Source organism: Nerophis lumbriciformis, linkage group LG28, assembly GCF_033978685.3.
Source record: "Nerophis lumbriciformis linkage group LG28, RoL_Nlum_v2.1, whole genome shotgun sequence".
NCBI classification, from domain to species: Eukaryota; Metazoa; Chordata; class Actinopteri; order Syngnathiformes; family Syngnathidae; genus Nerophis; species Nerophis lumbriciformis.
In genome coordinates, this window is record NC_084575.2 from 9,658,621 (window position 1) to 9,682,682 (window position 24,062).

Genomic DNA, 24,062 nt, shown 5'->3' on the forward strand with positions numbered 1-24,062 from the left:
AACGCAAAAAATGTGCCTTGGCTCAAAAAACAGAGTTCATCTCCACTTAGAATGGCTAACACCTGCTGATAGCAGTTTTGTAAGCATCTGATACATCTTGTTTTTTGACATCGCTCACGTCAAAGCCACATACTGCAAAAAAGACCGGACAAAATATAAGATAAAAAAAAATAAAAACTAACAGAAATTATCTGTCTATGCAGCTGGTTAATTTTACTTGATAGGACATCCTAAATTAAAATTTGTATATCTACAAATTAGCAGGACTTTTAAGTTAAGTTAAAGTTAAAGTACCAATGATTGTCACACACACACTAGATGTGGTGAAATTTGTCCTCTGCATTTGACCCATCCCCTTGTTCACCCCCTGGGAGGTGAGGGGAGCAGTGAGCAGCAGCGGTGTCCGGCGCCCGGGAATAATTTTTGGTGATTTAACCCCCAATTCCAACCCTTGATGCTGAGTGCCAAGCAGGGAGGTAATGGGTCCCATTTTTATAGTCTTTGGTATGAACTCACAACCTACCGATCTCAGGGCGGACACTCTAACCACTAGGCCACTGAATAGGTAGAAAGGGTAGAAATAACAATTTTATCCCGGGAACAAGCATTATTCAACTTGAAATTCTTAGATTAAGCATCCTCACAATGTTGCCGAATCTCTAAACACGATTTTCTATGTGGGGAGAACCAAAATATCTTATTTGTTCTCAATTTTAACATTTTTAAACTCGAACAGACTAAATAGAATTATTCCTGCTAAAATTAAGATTATGATGTAAAGTCAATCACTAAAAATAAGTAAATAGCATTTTATTAAAATTTCGGTAACACTTTAGTATGGGGAACATATTCACCATTAATTAGTGGCTTATTAACATGCAAATTATAACATATTGGCTCTTAATTAGTCATTATTAAGTACTTATTAATGCCTTATTCTGCATGGCCTTATTATACAACCAATAAGCACTTTAGTATGGGGAACATATTCACCATTACTAACCCTAACCCTCTAACCCCAACCAAATAACTGTAAATTAAGTCTTTGTTACTTAGAATATGTTCCCCTACTGTCCAAATAACTCTAAATTAAGTATTTTATTACTTCGAATATGTTCCCCATACTAAAGTGTTACCAACATTTCTAGAAATAGAATATTAAATCTTGGCAAGTGGCAAAATAATTTGCAGTAAGATGTGTTATTGATGAGGCAGAAGTTGAAGTGCCTCAAAAGTTGTTCTGTTAAAAGTAGGTCAACTTGATTGCTTTAGTGATGATGGCGCCAAGATGAGCCGCTGTCACCCTGAACCCGGAAAATGAAGTCTCGCTTGGTGAATATTTTTTATTGATCGCCACAACATAATAATAGAAAATTACACACCCACACTTTATCATCAAAGAGCGAGGTCAGGGCTGTAGAAAATGAACTTGGCCTTTTTCTCTGTAAGCGATGTTAACCATCACAAACGTTCTGATCCTTGGAGACGTTTAACCAAACCACGGAATAAACTAGTTTGAATGTAATTTCCTGGCATTTAGTGTCCAAACTAAGAATCCATACGTCGGTGATTGAGTCTCTGCACGACTGCAAAATAATCCACATTCCAGCCGAAGAAAGTTGCAAGTGCCAAAACTTTGACAAAGAAGGTGAGAAACACTATTGAATTAAAAAAAAAAGCACTCCTAAGCAAGGACAAAAAAGGTTGCATCAGTGTGCCTCACCCCCATCACCATCTTTGTCAACAAGAGTGTTGAATAAAGTTAAAAGTGATGTTAAATGTTTATTTATATATTTAATTCTTAATTAATCCGTATTTCACATTGTTTTATGCATGTAAAACTAACATTATTTATTCTCTACCATCATATTGTTGGTGTCTAGAAGACATTCATTGGCTTTACTTTATTTCTTATGAAAAAAGGGCTTTGGCTTTTGTAAAATATGGTTTTGGTGGGACTTTTTGCAACATATAACTCACCAAAAAATGGATTCATTGAAGTCACTCAAGGTTTAAACTCAGAGACAACAACTTAAACTCTGCCTAACTCTTCCTTGAATCATAAGATGGGGGAAAATAACGTTTGTTTCTGTCACCATTGAACTGGCAAACTTTCTTTACTCCTCTTGAAATAAACGTCAGCAACCAATTTCATCACAGAGTTGTATTCACATGACAAATGAGCAATGACACAATTAAGAGGAGCTTTCACCCTAATTACCCTCGCGTCTCACATAGAGGCTTTCCAAAGGGGGACATGACAGCGCTGAGTCAGCTGCTTCAAAAGATTTAGCAATATATTCTTGCAGCGGAACAGACCCAGGATGAACGCTCTGATGCATTCATAAGTGCTGGTGAGGACGAGAAAGGACACATGCAGGTACATTTGTACTGTACAATTTAAAGGCCTACTGAAACCCACTACTACCGACCACGCAGTCTGATAGTTTATACATCAATGATGAAATCTTAACATTGCAACACATGCCAATACGGCCGGGTTAGCTTGCTAAAGTGCAATTTTAAATTTTGCGCGAAATATCCTGCTGAAAACGTCTCATGATGGCGGATTGTAGAGGACATTTTGGGACAGCATGGTGGCCAGCTATTAAGTCGTCTGTTTTCATCGGAAAATTCCACAGTATTCTGGACATCTGTGTCGGTGAATCTTTTGCAATTTGTTCAATGAACAACGGAGACAGCAAAGAAGAAAGCTGTAGGTGGGAAGCGGTGTATTGCGGCAGGTGTTGTGCCGGATAACGCACCCCCGCCGTAGAATGCACCCCCTGACTGTTGTGCCGGATAACACAGCCGGTGTTTCATTGTTTACATTCCCGAAAGATGACAGTCAAGCTTTACCATTGGCCTGTGGAGAACTGGGACAACAGAGACTCTTACCAGGAGGACTTTGAGTTGGAAGCGCAGACACGGTACCGTGAGTACGCATGCAGCTGCGGCTTCCAAACATTTGATCGCTTGCCCGTACGTGCGTGCCGCTATGTGCATGTCACGTACGTAACTTTGGGGATATTGGGGAAATATATGTGCTGTATGAACTTTGGGGAGGTGAACGGTACTTTGGGCTGTGGGATTGAGTGTGTTGTGCAGGTGTCTGAGTTGTATTGGGGGGGGGGGCACAGGTCCGGTGGCCATGGATTAAGTGCTGGCTGTCCAGAGTCGGGACCCGGGGTGGACCGCTCGCCTGTGCATCGGCTGGGAACATCTCTGCGCTGCTGACCCGTCTCCGCTCGGGATGGTGTCCTGCTGGCCCCACTATGGACTGGACTCTTACTATTATGTTGGATCCACTATGGACTGGACTCTCACAATATCATGTCAGACCCACTCGACATCCATTGCTTTCGGTCTCCCCTAGAGGGGGGGGGGTTACCCACATATGCGGTCCTCTCCAAGGTTTCTCATAGTCATTCACATCGACGTCCCACTGGGGTGAGTTTTTCCTTGCCCGTATGTGGGCTTTGTACCGAGGATGTCGTTGTGGCTTGTGCAGCCCTTTGAGACACTTGTGATTTAGGGCTATATAAATAAAGATTGATTGACTAGTGACGTTGAACTGTATTTCACCAATCAAACGCAGATATGCAGTCACATGACTGCACACAGACGCTCACATTGAATCAGTACTTCACCCAACAGACTGGGAATAAGATCATCTGTGTCAGTTTTAAAGCTACAAACTCCACTTCCAATTAGAGAAAACATGTTGCTTGAAGTTGCTCCAGTGAGTCCAACGTTGACGCCAGCCTCGTCTCCAGTGGGTAGAACGTCGACGCCAGCCTCGCTTCCAGCCCGGCAGCCAGCTCTGCCTCCAGCTCGGCAGCCAGCTTGCCTACCGCAGAAGCGTTGGTCTGGCACTCGCCCTCCTCGCCTGCTGCTGAGGTGGTCTCCCGGCGCCCTCACCCCTCCTCCTTGTTGGTCGCGAGGATAGCCATGGACGCTCCCCGTGCCATTTGGAGCCATGCCTAGGACTTGAACGTGGACCACGATGGCTTCTGAGGATGTATTCGTGCTCCCGTCCTCCTCCTTGTCGGCAATGTATGTGGTTGGTTCGGACGTCCTCCACGCTATCAGCAGCAATGTAAAAGACCTTGGTGTTGAGCTTCGCTGCTGTTGAAGCTCCGTTTCAACCCATGTTAGCCTCCTTGTGGGCCACAGGTGTGGCCAGTTTGTGGACGGCAACCTCGCCAGCTGCAGCGGCATTCTACTCGCCGCCGCCACCTGACTCGTCCCCGGTGATTTCGGGGTCACTTGGCCTGGCGCCCTGCCGCCCTGCCGCCAACTCCTCCCGCGACCCTTGTTGCACGGGTCATGTCTTAGTTTATGTTTAGTAGTATTCTTCCTCGTTCCTAGCGCCACTTGGCTTATTAGGGCCCGCAATGGCCCATTGCAAAAGGACTCCCACAGGGAGTCCTTATGCAATGGGACATAAGGACCTATTGTTATTGTAACGTTTTATTAGGGCCCGCAATGGCCCATTGCAAAAGGACTCCCACAGGGAGTCCTTATGCAATGGGACATAAGGACCTATTGAATTTCTAATGTTTTTATTCTTTATTCTTTCTTTATTCTACCGCCGCCTCTTTGAACACTAATTTGACCCACTTAGCATGCTTCAAAACTCACCAAATTTGACCCACACATCAGGACCTGCGAAAATTGCCTTTTGATAAAAAAACCAAACCCCAAAAATGAAAATTGCGCTCTAGCGCCCCCTAGAAAAAAAAAAAACTAGACTGCCTGTAACTCCCACTAGGAAGGTCGGAAAAACATGAAACAAAATCCTCTATGTAGGTCTGACTTAGACCTAGTTCTCATAATTGTACATCCTCGGGCTAAAATCAACAGGAAGTTGGCAATTCCCCCTTCAAGACAAAAAAGTACTAAAAACAGTCACTTTTGCCTCTTTGAGCTGTAATTTGACCCCCTTAACATGCTCACCAAACTGAACACACACATCAGGACTGGCTAAAACTGTGATCTAATGAAAAAACCTAACCCCAAATCTAAAAATTGTGCTCTACAGCAATTTTTTCATAAAACGCACAAAAAACTGCTCCGCGGGTGAAAAATCTGACTAAACTGCCTGTAACTCCCACTGGGAAGGTCGGAGAGACATGAAACAAAAACCTCTCCGTAGGTCTCACTTAGACCTACATTTCATTAATTGACAACCCCCAACAAAAATCAACAGGATGTTTGCTATTCCCCCTTCAAAACAAATTGTTTGTAAAAACCGGTCACCTTCCTTCAAAAACTATCTCCTCTGAGCGCGTTTGTCCTTTCGGCTTCAAAATAACACAGGAGAGAGATTAAACCCTTGTGCATAGAATAACAGAACCGTTTTGTGATACCTGCTCCGGTTTTGATTTTATGACCCTTCAAAGACCCGCTGCACTGATGCTCCTGCGGTGCTGTTTTTTTAAGATGGCTGCTCAAAAGCAGGAAGCACCAACGTGCCCACACAATGCAGACAAGGTAGGTACACTAGACAAAAGTCTTGGGACACTTCAGACTACAAGTAGACAAAAGTATTGGGACACTTAGGACTAGCACCTGCCAAATACGCGGGCCCGTCCAACGCTGCTTGCAGCTTTAATTCTTTCTTTATTCTACCGCCGCCTCTTTGAACACTAATTTGACCCACTTAGCATGCTTCAAAACGCACCAAATTTGACCCACACATCAGGACCTGCGAAAATTGCCTTTTGATGAAAAAACCAAACCCCAAAAATGAAAATTGCGCTCTAGCGCCCCCTAGAAAAAAAACAAACTAGACTGCCTGTAACTCCCACTAGGAAGGTCGGAAAAACATGAAACAAAATCCTCTATGTAGGTCTGACTTAGACCTAGTTCTCATAATTGTACATCCTCGGGCTAAAATCAACAGGAAGTTGGCAATTCCCCCTTCAAGACAAAAAAGTACTAAAAACAGTCACTTTTGCCTCTTTGAGCTGCAATTTGACCCCCTTAACATGCTTCAAAACTCACCAAACTGAACGCACACATCAGGACTGGCAAAAACTGAGATCTAATAAAAAAACCTAACCCCAAATTCAAAAATTGCGCTCTAGAGCAATTTTTGAATAAAACGGAGAAAAAACTGCTCCTCGGAAGAAAAACATTACAAAACTGCCTGTAACTCCCACTGGGAAGGTCGGAGAGACATGAAACAAAAACCTCTCCGTAGGTCTCACTTAGACCTACATTTCATAAATTGACAACCCCCAGCAAAAATCTACAGGAAGTTTGCTATTCCCCCTTCAAAACAAAATGTTTGTACAAACCGGTCACCTTCCTTCAAAAACGAACTCCTCTGAGCGCGTTTGTCGTTTCGCCTTCAAACTAACACAGGAGAGACATTGAACCCTTGTGATTACAACAACAGAAGCGCTTTTTAATTAACTGCTCCGGTTTTGATTTTATGACCCTTCAAAGACCCGCTGCGCTGATGCTGCTGCAATGCTGTTTTTTTAAGATGGCTGCTTAAAAGCAGGAAGCACCAACGTGCCCACACAATGCAGACAAGGTAGGTACACTAGACAAAGGTCTTGGGACACTTCTGACTACAAGTAGACTAAAGTATTGGGACACTTAGGACTAGCACCTGCCAAATACGCGGGCCCGAACAACGCTGCTTGCAGCTTTAATTTTGTTTATATTCCATTGCGAGGAGCCTTGAGCTCACATGTCTCTTATAATGATTAGCGTCCCCATCTGTTGTAAGGCTAATCATCTCCCTTATTTATAACCGTCTCGCCATGCAGTAAGGCGGTTCTAATGTTCGCTCTCTGCGACAGTTACATTGTGTCAATGGGTTATACTTGTATAGCTTCACACACATGCAAGGCGCTAACCACAACCTATCAGGAGCAAGGGTTAAGTCTCCTGCCCAAGGACACAATGGACGCGACTAGGATGCGGAAGCTGGACTCGAACCTGGAACTTCAAGTTGCTAGCACGGCCGCTCTTCCACTGATTAGCTGTATGTCAATACTGTGTACCGCCTGTTGTTTTAGGACGACTGTTGCCTTTTGCTTATGCTATTGGTTGCATGTTCCTGCTGCACTTCCTTGTGCAACTTGAGATCAAATTAAAGCACTTGCTTGCCTGCAAGCCGCTTCCCCTGCCCCGTGCCTTTCCTTTTCTCATCCTGAGAACACGACCGTCACCACAATGCAACCCCAACGTGACATTAACCTTATTTAAAAAAATATCAATAGCAGGGTATTGGTACTGATACTGGTCTGATGAATTTGTTATTTTTTCCTGTTTTCTGTGCTTTTAAAGGCCTACTGAAACCCACTACTACCGACCACGCAGTCTGATAGTTTATATATCAATGATGAAATCTTAACATTGCAACACATGCCAATACGGCCGGGTTAGCTTACTAAAGTGCAATTTTAAATTTCGCGCGAAATATCCTGCTGAAAACGTCTCGGTATGATGACGTCAGCGCGTGACGTCACGGATTGTAGAGGACATTTTGGGACAGCATGGTGGCCAGCTATTAAGTCGTCTGTTTTCATCGCAAAATTCCACAGTATTCTGGACATCTGTGTTGGTGAATCTTTTGCAATTTGTTCAATGGACAATGGAGACAGCAAAGAAGAAAACTGTAGGTGGGAAGCGGTGTATTGCGGCCGACTTCAGCAACACAAACACGTGTTTCATTGTTTACATTCCCGAAAGATGACAGTCAAGCTTTACCATTGGCCTGTGGAGAACTGGGACAACAGAGACTCTTACCAGGAGGACTTTGAGTTGGATACGCAGACACGGTACCGTGAGTACGCATGCAGCTGCGGCTTCCAAACATTTGATCGCTTGCCCGTACGTGCGTGCTGCTATGTGCATGTCACGTACGTAACTTTGGGGACTTTGGGGAAATATATGTGCTGTATGAACTTTGGGGAGGTGAACGGTACTTTGAGCTGTGGGATTGAGTGTGTTGTGCAGGTGTTTGAGTTGTATTGGCGGGTTATATGGACGGGAGGGGGGAGGTGTTTGTTATGCGGGATTAATTTGTGGCATATTAAATATAAGCCTGGTTGTGTTGTGGCTAATAGAGTATATATATGTCTTGTGTTCATTTACTGTTTTAGTCATTCCCAGCTGAATATCAGGTCCCACCCGCCTCTCACAGCATCTTCCCTATCTGAATCGCTCCCACTGCCCTCTAGTCCTTCACTCTCACTTTCCTCATCCACAAATCTTTCATCCTCGCTCAAATTAATGGGGAAATCGTCGCTTTCTCGGTCCGAATCGCTCTCGCTGCTGGTGGCCATGATTGTAAACAATGTGCAGATGTGAGGAGCTCCACAACCTGTGACGTCACGCTACTCGTCTGCTACTTCCGGTACAGGCAAGGCTTTTTTATCAGCGACCAAAAGTTGCGAACTTTATCGTCGATGTTCTCTATGAAATCTTTTCAGCAAAAATATGGCAATATCGCGAAATGATCAAGTATGACACATAGAATGGACCTGCTATCTCCGTTTAAAGCATTAAAAAATTACAGTTGGTACAAAATGCGGCTGCTAGACTTTTGACAAGAACAAGAAAGTTTGATCATATTACGCCTATACTAGCTCACCTGCACTGGCTTCCTGTGCACTTAAGAAGTGACTTTAAGGTTTTACTACTTACGTATAAAATACTACACGGTCTAGCTCCGTCCTATCTTGTCGATTGCATTGTACCATATGTCCCGGCAAGAAATCTGCGTTCAAAGAACTCCGGCTTATTAGTGATTCCCAGAGCCCAAAAAAAGTCTGCGGGCTATAGAGCGTTTTCTATTCGGGCTCCAGTACTATGGAATGCCCTCCCGGTAACAATTAGAGATGCTACCTCAGTAGAAGCATTTAAGTCCCATCTTAAAACTCATTTGTATACTCTAGCCTTTAAATAGCCCCCCTGTTAGACCAGTTGATCTGCCGTTTCTTTTCTTTTCTCCTCTGCTCCCCTTTTCCTTGAGGGGGGGGGGGGGGGGCACAGGTCCGGTGGCCATGGATGAAGTGCTGGCTGTCCAGAGTCGGGACCCGGGGTGGACCGCTCGCCTGTGCATCGGCTGGGAACATCTCTACGCTGCTGACCCGTCTCCGCTCGGGATGGTGTCCTGCTGGCCCCACTATGGACTGGACTCTTACTATTATGTTGGATCCACTATGGACTGGACTCTCACAATATTATGTCAGACCCACTCGACATCCATTGCTTTCGGTCTCCCCTAGAGGGGGGGGGTTACCCACATATGCGGTCCTCTCCAAGGTTTCTCATAGTCATTCACATCGACGTCCCACTGGGGTGAGTTTTTCCTTGCCCGTATGTGGGCTTTGTACCGAGGATGTCGTTGTGGCTTGTGCAGCCCTTTGAGACACTTGTGATTTAGGGCTATATAAATAAAGATTGATTGATTGATTGATTGAAATAAGAAAATCGCATTTCAGTAGGCCTTTAAGTAACATCTTAATAAACATGAAGTGTTTTATTCTGAAAATTAACTGGCTATATTTTGTTTACGTGTTGTACTACCTGCCCCGCTCTAATCTGATAAATGCAATATTGCTACGCCATTGCTCTTACATTTGGTGAAAATAGAATCTTCCATATTTGCTTTTAAGAGCTCTGGAGGATCGGAGATGAGACGTTTAGGGTGCTCACGGACTCCAGCGTACTGTGGGCAGAGCGTACCGTGGGCGGAATGTCCATAGTCATTGTCAAGTGTACTTCCGTGTTGCAGTTTTCTGTGGAATGTTCGAGAACCACTATGTTTCCCATAATCCCTGTGCATTGTTTATATTTTTCTGTCATGGCATCCTCCCCCTGATGATGAAGTGGAACTTCTCTACCTGCTCGTTTTACAAAGCACTGAACTAAAGAGTTGGTCTGAGGTTTGTATGAATATTAAATACAACAAGAGAGGAGGAAGAGAAGTATACTCGAAAAGTCGTACTTGCTACCAGCTGCAACCAAGCGAAATGTTGCTGCCAGTTATCGACTTAAAACATCAACTGTGTTGCAAATTGTCAAAGGAAAGTTGTGGAAAACTCATGCTAATTTGTGTCAATGCGGATTGATGTGAAAAATACATGCCGATCAGTGTTTTGTGTGACACGAGTATACAGAGGAGGGTTTTGCGTACATACCGCCCGAGTAAGTGTGGGCCTTTAGACAACCAACGCAGCACAGCTGGTAAACGTTGACACAATATGAATGGAAAGCAGCACTCGCAGTCGTACAGGAAGGAGCCGCTACTAAGGATGTAACTATATGAACATTTCATACCAGTTATTGTCACCAACATTAGCACGGCTATCATTATCATCATGGTATTATCATGGTATTGTTGCTACCGAACCTGCTCTAATGTCTCCCGTTTATTATTTTATTAGATAAGTACACTGTATAGGCGAACCCAGGACACTCGGCTACACTGCTAATATGTAGCATCATTTGAAAAGTCACCCGCTAGACAAGGAAGAGGGCTTACTCCGCAAGCCCACACCATCAAAATACCGAGGCAAACATTTCCAGATCAACACCGTATGAAAAAAATAGTGATTTTTTTTAGTTGTGATTTCCTTCTCTGCATGAAAGTTTAAAAGTATCATATATTAATGCAGTATGAAGAAGAATGTTTTAATGTAGACACATAGAATCATCATACTGCTGTGATTAAATACATCAAGTGTTCATTCAAGGCTAAGGCAAAATATCGAGATACACAGGTAAAAGCCAGTAAATTAGAATATTTTGAAAAACTTGATTTATTTCAGTAACTGCATTCAAAAGGTGTAACTTGTACATTATATTTATTCATTGCACACAGACTGATGCATTCAAATGTTTATTTCATTTAATTTTGATGATTTGAAGTGGCAACAAATGAAAATCCAAAATTCCGTGTGTCACAAAATTAGAATATTACTTAAGGCGAAAATCCCAAAAAAGGGATTTTTAGAAATGTTGGCCAACTGAAAAGTATGAAAATGACAAATATGAGCATGTACAATACTCAATACTTGGTTGGAGCTCCTTTTGCCTCAATTGCTGCGTTAATGCGGCATGGCATGGAGTCGATGAGTTTCTGGCACTGCTCAGGTGTTATGAGAGCCCAGGTTGCTCTGATAGTGGCCTTCAACTCTTCTGCGTTTTTGGGTCTGGCATTCTGCATCTTCCTTTTCACAATACCCCACAGATTTTCTATGGGGCTAAGGTCAGGGGAGTTGGCGGGCCAATTTAGAACAGAAATACCATGGTCCGTAAACCAGGCACGGGTAGATTTTGCGCTGTGTGCAGGCGCCAAGTCCTGTTGGAACTTGAAATCTCCATCTCCATAGAGCAGGTCAGCAGCAGGAAGCATGAAGTGCTCTAAAACTTGCTGGTAGACGGCTGCGTTGACCCTGGATCTCAGGAAACAGAGTGGACCGACACCAGCAGATGACATGGCACCCCAAACCATCACCCAACCATGCAAATTTTGCATTTCCTTTGGAAATCGAGGTCCCAGAGTCTGGAAGAAGACAGGAGAGGCACAGGATCCACGTTGCCTGAAGTCTAGTGTAAAGTTTCCACCATCAGTGATGGTTTGGGGTGCCATGTCATCTGCTGGTGTCGGTCCACTCTGTTTCCTGAGATCCAGGGTCAACGCAGCCGTCTACCAGCAAGTTTTAGAGCACTTCATGCTTCCTGCTGCTGACCTGCTCTATGGAGATGTAGATTTCAAGTTCCAACAGGACTTGGCGCCTGCACACAGCGCAAAATCTACCCGTGCCTGGTTTACGGACCATGGTATTTCTGTTCTAAATTGGCCCGCCAACTCCCCTGACCTTAGCCCCATAGAAAATCCGTGGGGTATTGTGAAAAGGAAGATGCAGAATGCCAGACCCAAAAACGCAGAAGAGTTGAAGGCCACTATCAGAGCAACCTGGGCTCTCATAACACCTGAGCAGTGCCAGAAACTCATCGACTCCATGCCACGCCGCATTAACGCAGTAATTGAGGCAAAAGGAGCTCCAACCAAGTATTGAGTATTGTACATGCTCATATTTTTCATTTTCATACTTTTCAGTTGGCCAACATTTCTAAAAATCCCTTTTTTGTATTAGCCTTAAGTAATATTCTAATTTTGTGACACACGGAATTTTGGATTTTCATTTGTTGCCACTTCAAATCATCAAAATTAAATGAAATAAACATTTGAATGCATCAGTCTGTGTGCAATGAATAAATATAATGTACAAGTTACACCTTTTGAATGCAATTACTGAAATAAATCAAGTTTTTCAAAATATTCTAATTTACTGGCTTTTACCTGTATATCGTGTATCGCGATATGGCCTTAAAATATCGCGATATTAAAAAAAGGCCATATCGCCCAGGCCTAGGCATAAGTATTCATTAAAAACAATGGCGAGGTATTATTTAACAAGTATATTTAACAGTTTCGGCCACTGTAACATTACACACAATTTGAACAGTAACGCTGTGTTTGAAAAGAGGAAAATAAAACACTGTACTTTAATAAAGTGATTATTTGGTGTACCACTAGATGGAGCCCGTGCACCACTTGTGGTACACGTACCACAGTTTGAGAATTCTGCAATAAATGAATAGCCACACAATATATTTTTTTGGTAGAAAACATGTTGTGTAATATTATTGTTCTGGATAGTTAAGAGCCATATTATTTTCATGTCAGTGTTTAAATATGTCATTCTGTTTTAATTTGTAAAAGCTTCAATGTCTTTTAATGATGAAGGAAAAAAAGCGCGTCTTGGGTGCGTCACGTCCGGTTTATGTGACGTCACGCAAATTCAGATCCTGTGGTCATATTGCTTCGGCTATCAACCGATCTCTGTCTAAGAGAACACAGTTAGTAGGTTTAATGTGTACAATTGAGTATCTCGTGCGGAGTTCCTCAGGGTTCGGTTCTTGGCCCTGCACTCTTTAGTATTTACATGCTGCCGCTAGGCGACATCATACGCAAATACGGTGTTAGCTTTCATTGCTATGCTGATGACACCCAACTCTACATGCCCCTAAAGCTGACCAACACGCCGGATTGTAGTCAGCTGGAGGCGTGTCTTAATGAAATTAAACAATGGATGTCCGCTAACTTCTTGCAACTCAACGCCAAGAAAACGGAAATGCTGATTATCGGTCCTGCTAAACACCGACATTTATTTAATAATACCACCTTAACATTTGACAACCAAACAATTACACAAGGCGAATCAGTAAAGAATCTGGGTATTATCTTCCACCCAACTCTCTCCTTTGAATCACACATTAAGAGTGTTACTAAAACGGCCTTCTTTCATCTCCGTAATATCGCTAAAATTCGTTCTATTTTATCCACTAGCGACGCTGAGATCATTATTCATGCGTTCGTTACGTCTCGTCTCGACTACTGTAACGTATTATTTTTGGGTCTCCCTATGTCTAGCATTAAAAAATTACAGTTGGTACAAAATGCGGCTGCTAGACTTTTGACAAGAACAAGAAAGTTTGATCATATTACGCCTATACTGGCTCACCTGCACTGGCTTCCTGTGCACTTAAGATGTGACTTTAAGGTTTTACTACTTACGTATAAAATACTGCACGGTCTAGCTCCGTCCTATCTTGTCGATTGCATTGTACCATATGTCCCGGCAAGAAATCTGCGTTCAAAGAACTCCGGCTTATTAGTGATTCCCAGAGCCCATAAAAAGTCTGCGGGCTATAGAGCGTTTTCTATTCGGGCTCCAGTACTATGGAATGCCCTCCCGGTAACAATTAGAGATGCTACCTCAGTAGAAGCATTTAAGTCCCATCTTAAAACTCATTTGTATACTCTAGCCTTTAAATAGCCCCCCTGTTAGACCAGTTGATCTGCCGTTTCTTTTCTTTTCTCCTCTGCTCCCCTTTTCCTTGAGGGGGGGGGGGGGGGGGGGGGGCACAGGTCCGGTGGCCATGGATGAAGTGCTGGCTGTCCAGAGTCGGGACCCGGGGTGGACCGCTCGCCTGTGCATCGGCAGGGAACATCTCTGCGCTGCTGACCCGTCTCCGCTCGGGATGGTGTCCTGCTGGCCCCACTATGGACTGGACTCTTACTATTATGTTGGATCCACTATGGACTGGACTCTCACAATATTATGTCAGACCCACTCGACATCCATTGCTTTCGGTCTCCCCTAGAGGGGGGGGGTTACCCACATATGCGGTCCTCTCCAAGGTTTCTCATAGTCATTCACATCGACGTCCCACTGGGGTGAGTTTTTCCTTGCCCGTATGTGGGCTTTGTACCGAGGATGTCGTTGTGGCTTGTGCAGCCCTTTGAGACACTTGTGATTTAGGGCTATATAAATAAAGATTGATTGATTGATTGATCTTCGTTGCTCAGCCAGTAATGTGTTCATATAAATTCAGATTGTGGAATGTTTTTTTAGTGAGGAAAGAAGTTAATGTCTCTTCTATTCATGTTAGCATTTAATAATAAATAATGTTGGATATAGAGAACATACAAACCCTTTATTTATTCAGTCAAAAATATTAAAGTTCGGTGATTTGGTCAAATTGCAAACAGCTAAAATGATGTACAAAGCAAACTATAACCTGCTACCAAAGAATGTACAACAATTCTTCTCAACTAAAGAGGAGAAATATAACCTTAGAGGAAAAAATAATTGAAAACATTTATATGCACGTACAACACTTAGAACTTTTAGCATATCAGTATGTGGAATTAAATTATGGAATGGATTAAGTAAAGAAGTTAAAAATTGTACTCATATGATCCAGTTTAAGAGGTTGTTCAAAAATAATAGTGCTTACAGAGTACAAAGAAGAAGAATTATGAGAAATACTTCCAACCTTATTGAAAATAAGATATTCTTCATCTCAGTATGTTAATAATGACTGAATTAATTAATTAAATATTACAAAACTGTTGTGTATACAAATTCATAGATGTTATTTTATTATATAAAAAGGTTAGTAAATGATTCTATATATTTGTAAACGCTCTGAAGTGGGAAGGGGGTAGGATTAAATACGCTTTGCTTCTTCCTACTCCTTTTCGGGCATGATGTAAAATGAAATGATATGAAATTGTTTGATGTATTATGCTGTAAGTGTGTTCATGTTCCAAATAAACTAAAGAAAGAAAGAAAGAAGCCTGCTAGCGCAACCCTGCTTTCTCCAGTAAATAAGCTGTGTCACTGGTCCATGAGTTTATCAAAGCGTTATCAATCACAGTTTTAAGATCATTTTAATTTAAAACAGTAATAGTATTTATTTATATATTTTTTATTTATTTATTATTATTATATTTATCGCGGTTTGTCATTATACGGTTTATCATTACATCCCTACCTGCTACAAACGAGCACTTGGGGCAATTTAGGTTAAGATGGTTGTTCACTGATGTTATCGTTGATTTTTGAAGCTTGTTGCAATTGTTGTTGCCATTCCTGCTGTTCTGAGGGCTTCCTGTGGGTGACTTCAGGTGTCACTTTGTTGTTTGAAAATATGAACGATGTCATCAGTTACTAGTCGACCTTAAGAACTCTGAAGTTGCGCAACCCTTGGGGCAAACCCATTATGCAAATGATACGGTTGTTTTGACACACCCCACCACCACAAATGTGGGAAAAACTGTAATGTACAGGTAAAAGCCAGTAAATTAGAATATTTTGAAAAACTTGATTTATTTCAGTAATTGCATTCAAAAGGTGTAACTAGTACATTATATTTATTCATTGCACACAGACTGATGCATTCAAATGTTTATTTCATTTAATTTTGATGATTTGAAGTGGCAACAAATGAAAATCCAAAATTCCGTGTGTCACAAAATTAGAATATTACTTAAGGCTAATACAAAAAAGGGATTTTTAGAAATGTTGGCCAACTGAAAAGCTCCTTTTGCCTCAATTACTGCGTTAATGCGGCGTGGCATGGAGTCGATGAGTTTCTGGCACTGCTCAGGTGTTATGAGAGCCCAGGTTGCTCTGATAGTGGCCTTCAACTCTTCTGCGTTTTTGGGTCTGGCATTCTGCATCTTCCTTTTCACAATACCCCACAGATTTTCTATGGGGCTAAGGTCAGGGGAGTTGGCGGGCCAATTTAGAACAGAAATACCATGGTCCGTAAACCAGGCACGGGTAGATTTTGCGCTGTGTGCAGGCGCCAAGTCCTGTTGGAACTTGAAATCTCCATCTCCATAGAGCAGGTCAGCAGCAGGAAGCATGAAGTGCTCTAAAACTTGCTGGTAGACGGCTGCGTTGACCCTGGATCTCAGGAAACAGAGTGGACCGACACCAGCAGATGACATGGCACCCCAAACCATCACCCAACCATGCAAATTTTGCATTTCCTTTGGAAATCGAGGTCCCAGAGTCTGGAGGAAGACAGGAGAGGCACAGGATCCACGTTGCCTGAAGTCTAGTGTAAAGTTTCCACCATCAGTGATGGTTTGGGGTGCCATGTCATCTGCTGGTGTCGGTCCACTCTGTTTCCTGAGATCCAGGGTCAACGCAGCCGTCTACCAGCAAGTTTTAGAGCACTTCATGCTTCCTGCTGCTGACCTGCTCTATGGAGATGGAGATTTCAAGTTCCAACAGGACTTGGCGCCTGCACACAGCGCAAAATCTACCCGTGCCTGGTTTACGGACCATGGTATTTCTGTTCTAAATTGGCCCGCCAACTCCCCTGACCTTAGCCCCATAGAAAATCTGTGGGGTATTGTGAAAAGGAAGATGCAGAATGCCAGACCCAAAAACGCAGAAGAGTTGAAGGCCACTATCAGAGCAACCTGGGCTCTCATAACACCTGAGCAGTGCCAGAAACTCATCGACTCCATGCCACGCCGCATTAACGCAGTAATTGAGGCAAAAGGAGCTCCAACCAAGTATTGAGTATTGTACATGCTCATATTTTTCATTTTCATACTTTTCAGTTGGCCAACATTTCTAAAAATCCCTTTTTTGTATTAGCCTTAAGTAATATTCTAATTTTGTGACACACGGAATTTTGGATTTTCATTTGTTGCCACTTCAAATCATCAAAATTAAATGAAATAAACATTTGAATGCATCAGTCTGTGTGCAATGAATAAATATAATGTACAAGTTACACCTTTTGAATGCAATTACTGAAATAAATCAAGTTTTTCAAAATATTCTAATTTACTGGCTTTTACCTGTATATAAAACAGATCTTGTTCCAATAATCCTAATTGATGTTGCTTTGGATGGTTCAAGGATTGTGTGTGTTTTTACCTCAAACTCCTCTGAGAAACCTTGCAGGTTGTTCTTGTAGAGCTCCATGATGTGTTTGACAAACTGCTTGACGGGAATGGCCTCCATGTCATCTACAGGGCGCACAAGCAAGTGTTTAGCACATCAGGAATGTTCTTAATGACAAATAAAGACAAGCTTCTGCCCATGAGAAAAAACAACACAAGAGCTGGTGTCACCAATGGTGTTATTTTGGGCGCTTATGGAGGGTAGCATCTGTCCTATCATGCTCAGGTCACACATGAGGGATCTTTGATAAGGCTGGTGGAGCAGCACACAAGGACAATGGAGGCCGGGTCGCAGCTGTCATGGCGACTGATGCTGGCTAATGTTTCAACTAACACGCCACCGCAGCTGAGGCCTGAAGGGGACACTCTTGTGTGTCTAAGTGTGCATTTATCAAAATGTCCCCGTTACCAAAAGCTTGACTATAACAAAGCAGGCTGATTAGGTCCTAAATGCATGCTAAATGATTAGCCTCAACATCCGTCTCGTCATCTCAATGTTTTTGCTTATTGTGTGAACTATTTTTTAAATTTGTATCAAAACATTCCTCTTTCAAAATGTTCGGCTCATTCATAACTGGATGTTACAATTTATTCTATTTTCCAAACTTCTTACATTTCCCAACCAATTCAAACCTTTCCACCATCAACATTCCACTCATTAAGGACATTCTAACATTTTTTATTCATATAATCATATCTTAAGAACAAATTAGAATTGTATAACATCAGAATGTTGGTCTTGAACTGGGTCAGAAGCTACTTAACCAACAGGAAGCAATAATGGAAGCTAGGCCTACAGCGCTAAATATATCTTGCGGCGTACCCCAAGGATCAATACTGTGACCAAAATTGTTTTACATTGCTCAATATCAGGGGTGTCCAAACTACGACCTGTCGGGCAAGTGTGGCCCGCCAGCGTCTTCAGTCTGGCCTGTGAAACATCCCAAGTGTAATATGAAGTCTGTTTTTAATTTGATTTTGATTCATTTGCAGCCTGACGCTACAAATATGCTGCTATCTTGTGGATAACATTGTTTTTTTTTTTGAAGAACTATGAGAATAGCATACATTTACATGACCCAATCCAAACAATTTTACCCCCTCAAGGTACAAATAAACTATGACCAACCCAGAAAGTCAATACCTGCTCACTAAACTTTGTGGACATTATAAAAAAATGTCCAAGAACCATAAACATTTTAAAATTATAACCATATAAATCATACTCCTTTTCGAACATGTTGCAATGACAATTGTGAATATGCGATGTACCATATTTGTTACAAATAAACTAAAACAATAACCATTTTTATGTCTGAAAAAGTCCCAGAACTTATTCTCGAAAAAACTTATTACTCCATCCATATTTTTAAACCCATTCAAACCATTTCAAAGTCAGAATGCACCTTGAAAATGTTAGTCAATTGCTAATAAGATATACAGGTAAAAGCCAGTAAATTAGAATATTTTGAAAAACTTGATTTATTTCAGTAATTGCATTCAAAAGGTGTAACTTGTACATTATATTTATTCATTGCACACAGACTGATGCATTCAAATGTTTATTTCATTTAATTTTGATGATTTGAAGTGGCAACAAATGAAAATCCAAAATTCCGTGTGTCACAAAATTAGAATATTACTTAAGGCTAATACAAAAAAGGGATTTTTAGAAATGTTGGCCAACTGAAAAGTATGAAAATGAAAAATATGAGCATGTACAATACTCAATACTTGGTTGGAGCTCCTTTTGCCTCAATTACTGCGTTAATGCGGCGTGGCATGGAGTCGATGAGCTTCTGGCACTGCTCAGGTGTTATGAGAGCCCAGGTTGCTCTGATAGTGGCCTTCAACTCTTCTGCGTTTTTGGCTCTGGCATTCTGCATCTTCCTTTTCACAATACCCCACAGATTTTCTATGGGGCTAAGGTCAGGGGAGTTGGCGGGCCAATTTAGAACAGAAATACCATGGTCCGTAAACCAGGCACGGGTAGATTTTGCGCTGTGTGCAGGCGCCAAGTCCTGTTGGAACTTGAAATCTCCATCTCCATAGAGCAGGTCAGCAGCAGGAAGCATGAAGTGCTCTAAAACTTGCTGGTAGACGGCTGCGTTGACCCTGGATCTCAGGAAACAGAGTGGACCGACACCAGCAGATGACATGGCACCCCAAACCATCACTGATGGTGGAAACTCTACACTAGACTTCAGGCAACGTGGATCCTGTGCCTCTCCTGTCTTCCTCCAGACTCTGGGACCTCGATTTCCAAAGGAAATGCAAAATTTGCATGGTTGGGTGATGGTTTGGGGTGCCATGTCATCTGCTGGTGTCGGTCCACTCTGTTTCCTGAGATCCAGGGTCAACGCAGCCGTCTACCAGCAAGTTTTAGAGCACTTCATGCTTCCTGCTGCTGACCTGCTCTATGGAGATGGAGATTTCAAGTTCCAACAGGACTTGGCGCCTGCACACAGCGCAAAATCTACCCGTGCCTGGTTTACGGACTATGGTATTTCTGTTCTAAATTGGCCCGCCAACTCCCCTGACCTTAGCCCCATAGAAAATCTGTGGGGTATTGTGAAAAGGAAGATGTAGAATGCCAGACCCAAAAACGCAGAAGAGTTGAAGGCCACTATCAGAGCAACCTGGGCTCTCATAACACCTGAGCAGTGCCAGAAACTCATCGACTCCATGCCACGCCGCATTAACGCAGTAATTGAGGCAAAAGGAGCTCCAACCAAGTATTGAGTATTGTACATGCTCATATTTGTCATTTTCATACTTTTCAGTTGGCCAACATTTCTAAAAATCCCTTTTTTGTATTAGCCTTAAGTAATATTCTAATTTTGTGACCCACGGAATTTTGGATTTTCATTTGTTGCCACTTCAAATCATCAAAATTAAATGAAATAAACATTTGAATGCATCAGTCTGTGTGCAATGAATAAATATAATGTACAAGTTACACCTTTTGAATGCAATTACTGAAATAAATCAAGTTTTTCAAAATATTCTAATTTACTGGCTTTTACCTGTATATATTTTTAGCTAATTTTACAGGTACACGCCTCAAAATCAAACATGTTTTTACTTCAGGCATGCTAAGTGTTAGCATGCCTGAAGTAACAACATATTTGACACAATTTTTTTGGGCTAATTTTGAAGGTGTACATCTTGATGCTATGTGGCTTTTCAGCATTCACTCGCAATTGCATTTTCTAGTTACTTGTAAAATTCCCATCCTATTCAGGTCACAGCTCTAAGATTGTCCCTATTCTCTCGGTAGGCTGAGCTCTTCTGACAGAGTATGCTGTGGGAACGTCGCAATGCAAATAAAAGGAGAAAGGAGGAGACAAGCAATGAAAGCAGAATCCATGCCGAGTGGATTGCGACATCGGCGGCGCTTTGTGACTACGATATCTCAAGTCTTCAAATGTCACAGAGCTTTGCGACAGAGAAACTTAAGCCTGATATCAACTAGCAGCCAGCCAGCGCGCGCCTCGACTGTCGGGAACATTAAAGCAGGAAAAAAAAAGGCAGCCTGCACTGTGCTCAGCAGCTCCCACAGTCATTTGGCATGTAAATTGTGTTAAGATGTGCAAATATGCACATGGCGGTAAAGGCCTTCCGAGAGCTCCTCATGGTGATTGGAGGATACCTACTGAATTATTATAATTGGTACACAGTTAGTTTGAATTCATGTCCTAAATAATGAAATGCATGTCAAGTCATTAGAACAGGGGTGTCAAACTCAAATACAGAGTGGGCCGAAATTTAAAACAGAACAAAGCCGCGGGCCAACGTTGAACAAATTAACCTTTTAATAGGTACCCAAACAAGTTTAGCATTGGATATTGAACAAGCAAGGCTTATATAACTTTATAGTGACATGCAAAATCGAGTTTCAAATAATAATAATAATAATAATTAAAGCTGCAAGCAGCATTGTTCGGGCCCGCGTATTTGGCAGGTGCTAGTCCTAAGTGTCCCAATACTTTTGTCTACTTTTAGTCTGAAGTGTCCCAAGACTTTTGTCTAGTGTACCTACCTTGTCTGCATTGTGTGGGCACGTTGGTGCTTCCTGCTTTTGAGCAGCCATCTTAAAAAACCAGCACCGCAGCAGCATGAGTGCAGCGGGTCTTTGAAGGGTCATAAAATCAAAACCGGAGCACTTAATTAAAAAGCGCTTCTGTTGTTGTATTCACAAGGGTTCAATGTCTCTCCTGTGTTAGTTTGAAGGCGAAACGACAAACGCGCTCAGAGGAGTTCGTTTTTGAAGGAAGGTGACCGGTTTTTACAAAAAAATTGTTTTGAAGGGGGAATAGCAAACTTCGTGTGGATTTTTCCTGGGGGTTGTCAATTAATGAAATGTAGGTCCAAGTGAGACCTACATAGAGGTTTTTGTTTCATGTCTCTCCGACCTTCCCAGTGGGAGTAACAGGCAGTTTTGTAATTTTTTTCTTCCGAGGAGCAGTTTTTTATCAGTTTTATTCAAAAATTGCTGTAGAGCACAATTTTTAGATTTGGGGTTAGATCACAGTTTTAGCCAGTCCTGATGTGTGTGTTCAGTTTGGTGAGTTTTGAAGCATGTTAAGGGGGTGAAATTACAGCTCAAAGAGGCAAAAGTGACTGTTTTTAGTACTTTTTTGTCTTGAAGGGGGAATTGCCAACTTCCTGTTGATTTTAGCCCGAAGATGTACAATTGAAAAATATAGGTCTAAGTCAGACCTACATAAAGGTTTTTGTTTCATGTCTCTCCGACCTTCCTAGTCGGAGTTACAGGCAGCGTAGTTTTGTCTTCTTCCTAGGGGGCGCTAGCTAGAGCGCAATTTTGATTTTTGGGGTTCGGTTTTTTTATTAAAAGGCAATTTTCGCAGGTCCTGATGTGTGGGTCAAATATGGTGAGTTTTGAAGCATGTTAAGTGGGTCAAATTGGTGCTCGAAGAGGCGGCAGAAGAAAAAAGAAAGAATAATAATAAAACCTTAGAATAACAATAGGTCCTTATGTCCCATTGCATAAGGACTCCCTGTGGGAGTCCTTTTGCAATGGGCCATTGCGGGCCCTAATTATGTCCCATTGCATAAGGACTCCCTGTGGGAGTCCTTTTGCAATGGGCCATTGCGGGCCCTAATAAAAAAATATCAATGGCATATCAAATACAATTTAAATAAACATTGAATGCCTCTTTTCTATTTGCAGCCTTCTGAGGTAAATATCAACATTAACTTTTTCCACAGGCTAATAAATTAGAAAATAAAACAATGAATAAACCAACCATTCAGGACTTTAAACTGCTCAGTTTCCAACACACTGATCTAATCTGATGTGCCCAAGCCAGATACCTGCCATCTTTTCTTGGATGCTAGTTCATTAATGTCGGGGCTCAGGCTTTGGGCTGAGGCAACCTTCTTTATCGAACGAAGTTGTTCATCAGTCATTATATCTCGTAGTCCACCCGGACCACATTCTTGGGGGCGTGCTTTAAAGGCACTGCGTTTATCGTCCTCTACGAGCTGTCGTCACGTCCGCTTTTCATCCATTCCAACAACGTGCCGGCCCAATCACAAAATATGTGCGGCTTCAGCCCGCACACACACGTAAATGCAAAGCATACTTGGCCAACAGCGATACAGGTTACACTGACGGTGCCCGTATAAATATCTTTAACACTGTTAGAAATATGCGCCACACTGTGAATCCACACCAAACAAGAATGACAAACACATTTAGGGAGAACATCCGCACAGTAACACAACATAAACCCAACAAAACAAATACCCAGAATCCCATGCAGCCCTAACTTTTACGGGCTGCAATATACACCCCTCTACCCCCGTGCGTCGGTTGAGGTGTGTGTGCGTACTGAAGCCGCACATATTATGTGAGCGATTGGCTCACTTCCGGTTCCGGTTCACCGTGCGTGACTGCTCGCTGACTGCTCGCTGTTTCGAAAAAGCTAAGTATCGTTCTATTTGTGTGCTTTTAAATTGTTCTGCAGCTTTCTTTATTACTTTCTCAACATATTTAGTAGTACTATTTAACTTGCAAATCACCCGATCTCTGTCTCTCCACCCCTCCCGCAGCTAGCTAGCAGCTAGCTGCTAAGCTAACGAAGCTAGCGCGGAGAAAGGCGTCGCCGGGCGCCGGTCAGAAGGAGTCTACTCCTGCACACCGTGACCAGGACTTCTCGGAAGACAGCAGGAACTTCACTCGGTGACAGAAAACACCGTGAGTATGGCTTCCTGCGCGTCTTGCACCTTACTCACGGAGAGGCTGGCTCTGCTAGAGGGCCGTGTCCGCCAGTTAGAGCAGAGTAATCTCGTAACTTTAGATGTTGCGGACACATCTGCTAGCGTTAGCTGTAGCGAGCTAACTAGCCCAGCCTGTAGCAGTCCTAAGCGGCCTACAAGCTACGGTGTACCGGTTGAGACGCATAATAGATTTAGCGCTTTAGCTAGTCCTACACCCCAGTCTACCGGGCACCACACCTTAGTCATAGGGGACTCCATCACCCGAAACATAAAGCTTAGCAAACCAGCCACAATTAAGTGCATCCCGGGGGCCCGAGCACCTGACATTGAGGCTAATCTTAGGGAGCTAACTCGCAACAGGCCTAGTAAACACGTACGACAGGCTAATCGCACCACTAGTTATGCGAATATAGTTGTACACGTTGGCTGCAATGACACTAGAATGAGACAGTCAGAGATTACAAAGAGAAACATAGCCAGGACTTGTGATCTCGCTAGAAAG

General features: G+C 42.6%; 1 protein-coding gene across 2 annotated transcripts in view; it reads right to left on the reverse strand.

The window, feature by feature from the left end:
- The window catches only part of LOC133570836 (receptor-type tyrosine-protein phosphatase gamma-like), a 519,637-nt gene that overhangs the window by 36,736 nt on the left and 458,839 nt on the right, over positions 1–24,062 (reverse strand). For both annotated transcript variants that reach the window (XM_061923573.1, XM_061923574.1), the window contains exon 15: positions 17,289–17,380. In XM_061923573.1, the coding sequence (XP_061779557.1) occupies positions 17,289–17,380 (92 nt within the window). The remainder of the gene's footprint in view (positions 1–17,288; positions 17,381–24,062) is intronic.